Source organism: Salvia hispanica, chromosome 5 (assembly GCF_029641045.1).
Source record: "Salvia hispanica isolate PSC_SH4W2 chromosome 5, Shi_PSC_v1, whole genome shotgun sequence".
Classification (NCBI taxonomy): Eukaryota; Viridiplantae; Streptophyta; class Magnoliopsida; order Lamiales; family Lamiaceae; genus Salvia; species Salvia hispanica.
Window position 1 is genome coordinate 16,386,360 of NC_142696.1, and position 4,237 is coordinate 16,390,596.

General features: G+C 39.9%; 1 protein-coding gene across 1 annotated transcript; it reads left to right on the top strand.

Annotated features, from left to right (window-relative positions):
• The first annotated feature begins 790 nt into the window (after positions 1-790).
• Positions 791-4,237, top strand: LOC125190128 (uncharacterized). Its single transcript, XM_048087331.2, has 4 exons — positions 791-1,363; positions 1,751-2,245; positions 2,623-3,135; positions 3,844-4,237. Exons 1-4 carry the CDS (start codon positions 881-883, stop codon positions 3,925-3,927), a joined length of 1,575 nt encoding a protein of 524 aa, XP_047943288.1. The 5' UTR covers positions 791-880; the 3' UTR covers positions 3,928-4,237.

Genomic DNA, 4,237 nt, shown 5'->3' on the forward strand with positions numbered 1-4,237 from the left:
CGTTTCATTAAGAGTGACGCATAATGCTTATGCGTCACTCCGACTGGGAACAATTCTATTCTTCTTCATTAAGATGGAATGCAATTACAAGCCTAGAACAAAAGAAGAATTCTCCCTCCACATCTATGATCTCAGGTGCATGTCTTCGTGGCGGGGGCGGTGGTGAGGGTTTCTTTTTACGACGAGATGACTTCCGCGAAGATGACTCGCCGGCGCCGGAGGTTCCAGTGCGCTTCCACTTTGGCGTCATTCATGCAAGAGAAGAGGGTTTGCAGAGTGTGTTTCGGCGGGTGAGGGAAAAATGAATGATGGTGTGATATTTTTGAATTGAGTCTAAAATTTTTAATACATAAACACACACTCAATCTATATATTTGAATCAAGAGAGAGAGACAGAGAGAGAGAAGGAGTAGAGAGAGAGGAGAAATACCAACAACCGCTGCTACATGTCAAATCGCATCAGATCAACAGTGACCGATGTGCAGCATGCAGCAGGCCGCCACTGCACATTCTCAGATTATGTGCATGCTTTGTCCAAAATGCCCTTTAAGGGCCGAAGGGTCTTTTAGTCACAAAAAACATGATACGTGATTAATTTTAAGGTTATACATCCGTGGATATTTTTTTTCTGAGGGACTTGCAGTGTCACAACTGAAAACGTAAGGGACTTTTGATGTAGTTCACTCTTAAAAATAAATAGAGTATTTCTTTTTTTAACATTTTTTCTTAATTTTCTTCTCTATTTTATTAAAAATTTTATTTATTTAATTTTAGTTAATCAGTCCTCAACTCCTGATCTAACATCTAAAATTGACGGTGTTGATCAGCAGCGAGTCATCTTCTCACTATTCAGTAACCGCTGCCGATCATCTCTTCCCCGATGGTAGCTCAGCCGGAAACACCGATTTCCCACACCGAAGATCTCGAAGAATTGGACGATTACTTCGATGATTACGAAGACGATGATGACTTGGAAGAGGAAGGACGAGAAGACTCTGAATCCTCGATTCAGATGCCAACAGATGGCGCTAAGATTGAGTCTCTGGTTAGGCGGCTAGCGGCGGAGGAGAGGGTGGTAGTTCGGGTGAATGACGTTATCATAAAGGGCAACACCAGGACCTATTACTTCCTGATCGCGGCGGAGGTGGAGCCGATCTTCAGGGAGGCCACTACCTTCCTAGAGCTGCTGCGCGCCGCTACAGCCGTCAACGCAAGGCTGCGGCGTCTCGGTTTGTTTGATTCGGTTACCGTAACTCTCGATGCCGGCCCGCCGGGACTCCCGACCGCCGTTAACGTTGTCGTTGAGGTCTCTGAGGCGAGGAACCAGCTCACCGGAGATTTGGGGGTTTATTTTGAACCTGAGGTAGCATTATCGAATTAACATATGTGTATTCATTCTTTGATTAATTAATTGTTCTGGTTTATGAGATGTTCGCTTCTTTAATTGTTCTTAATTGTACTAATAAACTTTATCTTGTTTATGGTAAAAGATAGATTGAGTATTAATTAAGTCAGGTTAATATTGGGAAATAGAAGGCCATGGTTCTGATTGCACCTGAGATTCAGAGAGAAGATAACAACTGAAGTTAGTAAAATGCTTATTCAACTATGCTTGGGAATTTGCATGTGTGATGTGTTATGGACGACTTTCTACATTTGTATTTGCAGAATAAGTGCATCACTTTATCCACTCTTTCCTTATGATTATACCTCTTTTTTAAGCTATTCATGTTTTACGGTGCTTTTGTAGGCTCGATACAATTCTGTACAAGGGTCATTGAAACTGAAAAACTTGTTTGGTCTTGGAGACCTATGGGATGGTTCGGTGGCTTATGGCTTGGATCAAGTGTCAGAGGTTAGTATAGGGTTTTCTCTTCCCAAATGTACTGGGTTGGCTGCACCCTTATCGGCTAGAATATCCCTGCTTTCCCTAGATGGGCTTAAGTTCTCTTCGCGTAGACAACAAGTACTAGGTCTCTCACTTTGCCTATTATCAATTGGCAATCATGACGTGTCTTACAATCTCTCTTGGCGAAGTTTAGATGATCCATCGGAGGACTCACAAATGTCTTATGAGACCTTGAGCAGGAAGCTTGGACATAGTTTATTCTCGGCTTTGAAGTATGCTTTTAAAATTGATCAAAGGGATTCAGCTACGAGGCCAACTCGAGGGCATGCTTTTGTTTCCACTTCTCAAATTGGTGGTCTTTTCCCTGATATACGGAGCTTAAGTCTCATTCGCCAGGTTTTCACGTCTACTACTGTTTCTGTTGTGCATCTGCTGTTTCCTTTTTTTAGTTATGATCTGAACCTTTAAATTTGAAACCATTGATTTTTGATAAAAGGTACCAGCATCATGCCTCAATCTATTTAGTAGTACTTTTTATGAGATCCTGTATATGTACCTCAGATTTCATGCATCATGACAAGTAAATGTCTCCTTTGGCATTTAAATTTATGCTATTTTCTTGAATAAATTTTCTTATAATTATGATTTAATTGTTTATCGATCATGCCAGGGAATGCTTTTCCACCAACGCACTAATGTTCAGTTTGTTAATATATGATAAGGTTTTATTTTTATCTGTTTAAGAAAATCCCCCCTTCTCTTGTTCTGTACAGGAATTTGACCTTCGTTATGCTATCCCTTTGGGAATCTATGGGGCTGCATTCAATTTCGGAGTTTCAGGTGGTATGATATTCCCATGGGGAAATGCATCCTTGAATGCATCCTCATATTTGCCTGAGAGGTTCTACCTGGGTTATAATTCTTCTCCAGTTTTGTCCTTGAGAGGCCCAACAGCTGTTTTAGGTTTCAAGGGTACAGGGCTAGGCCCTGCTGAGCATAGAAGAGTTGTCAGCAATTATTCTAGCGATGGAGAATCTAAAATTTCTGAAAAAGATCATATAAGTGGAGACCTTGCTGTGACTGCTTTTGCTGACTTTTCTTTCAATCTACCTTTTAGAGTTCTCCAGGAAGTTGGTATCCATGGGCACATATTTGCTTGCACTGGTAGCCTGAATAGGTTTTCTGAGAATGCATACAAAGGGTTTTCTTTCCAGAAATTCCGAGACTCTTTTCGTAGCTGGGCGGGATTTGGAATCATCATACCGACCAAGCTATTTCGTATGGAGGTGAGCTATTTTACTTTAAAAGAAATTCCTCTTGCATTCACACTTTCGGAAATAAAGACTAGCTGGCATTGGATTATACAAATCTCACATCGGTTCCACATGAAAGTGTGGAATGACATATAAGTGGTAGTCAATCTTTTACCTTTGATCATGGTTTTGTGTTAAGTTAGGGTTGCCTAGCTTATACGTGGATGTGGCTTGGTTTAATATAATCTTCTCTTAGTAAAATCTCTAGAGGGGGGCTAACTCTTTGTCTGCTTATTAAAATGTTGAAGCCAAAACTGAGAAAAATGGTCCAGGCTGTGGTGTGCAGAGAATAATATATCTGATCTTGTTTGATATGTGTTGGTGGTTTAGATGCCAATTAGTTTGATTTGATATCTAGTCATTTAGTGTTTGCATTTCAAAATTACATCTATTACATAAAAGAAATATTTGTGGCAATTGGCAAATGTTTTCCTGTGTTCATAACACTAGTCTCTCGTATTGATACATGGACCACAAAAGGAGTTCCTCCTTTGTCTTGGATGGTTGATGTGAAGTGCTAATCAGGGCAGGGAAAGTAAAACCGACTAAGAAATAAATTTTTTTCTTTTATGCATATACGGCTGCAACCATGGACCAACCGTCTTCTGTAATCTTCAATGTTCCTTACTTTTAGGTTGCCTCAATGTGCTTTCTAAATGATATTTCTGTCATTATTATCAGGTCAACTACTGCCACATTTTGAAACAACATGAACATGATCGTTCAAAGATGGGTTTACAGATTAGCTTCTCACGTCTGCAATAACTTCTGTGGTAATGCTTGTTCTCCTCTTAATACCTGGAAGCATTTTATGGACCTCTGAAGATGTTTATGTGAGATCTGAATAGTTGCTGTCTCACAAACACACACAAAAAGGTATCGATAACTCTAAGTAGCATGGTATGGCTTTCCTGTTACTTTGCTAACTTGATGTTGATGATGATGACAAAATTTTCATAGACTGACATCATTCTATTTAGAGAATCAGCTGTATTTCTCATGGCAGACATGTTAAAATAAGTTTGTTGCCTTGTTAATACATCCTTTAAGTTTTTTCCTCCGAAATTGGAGCTAA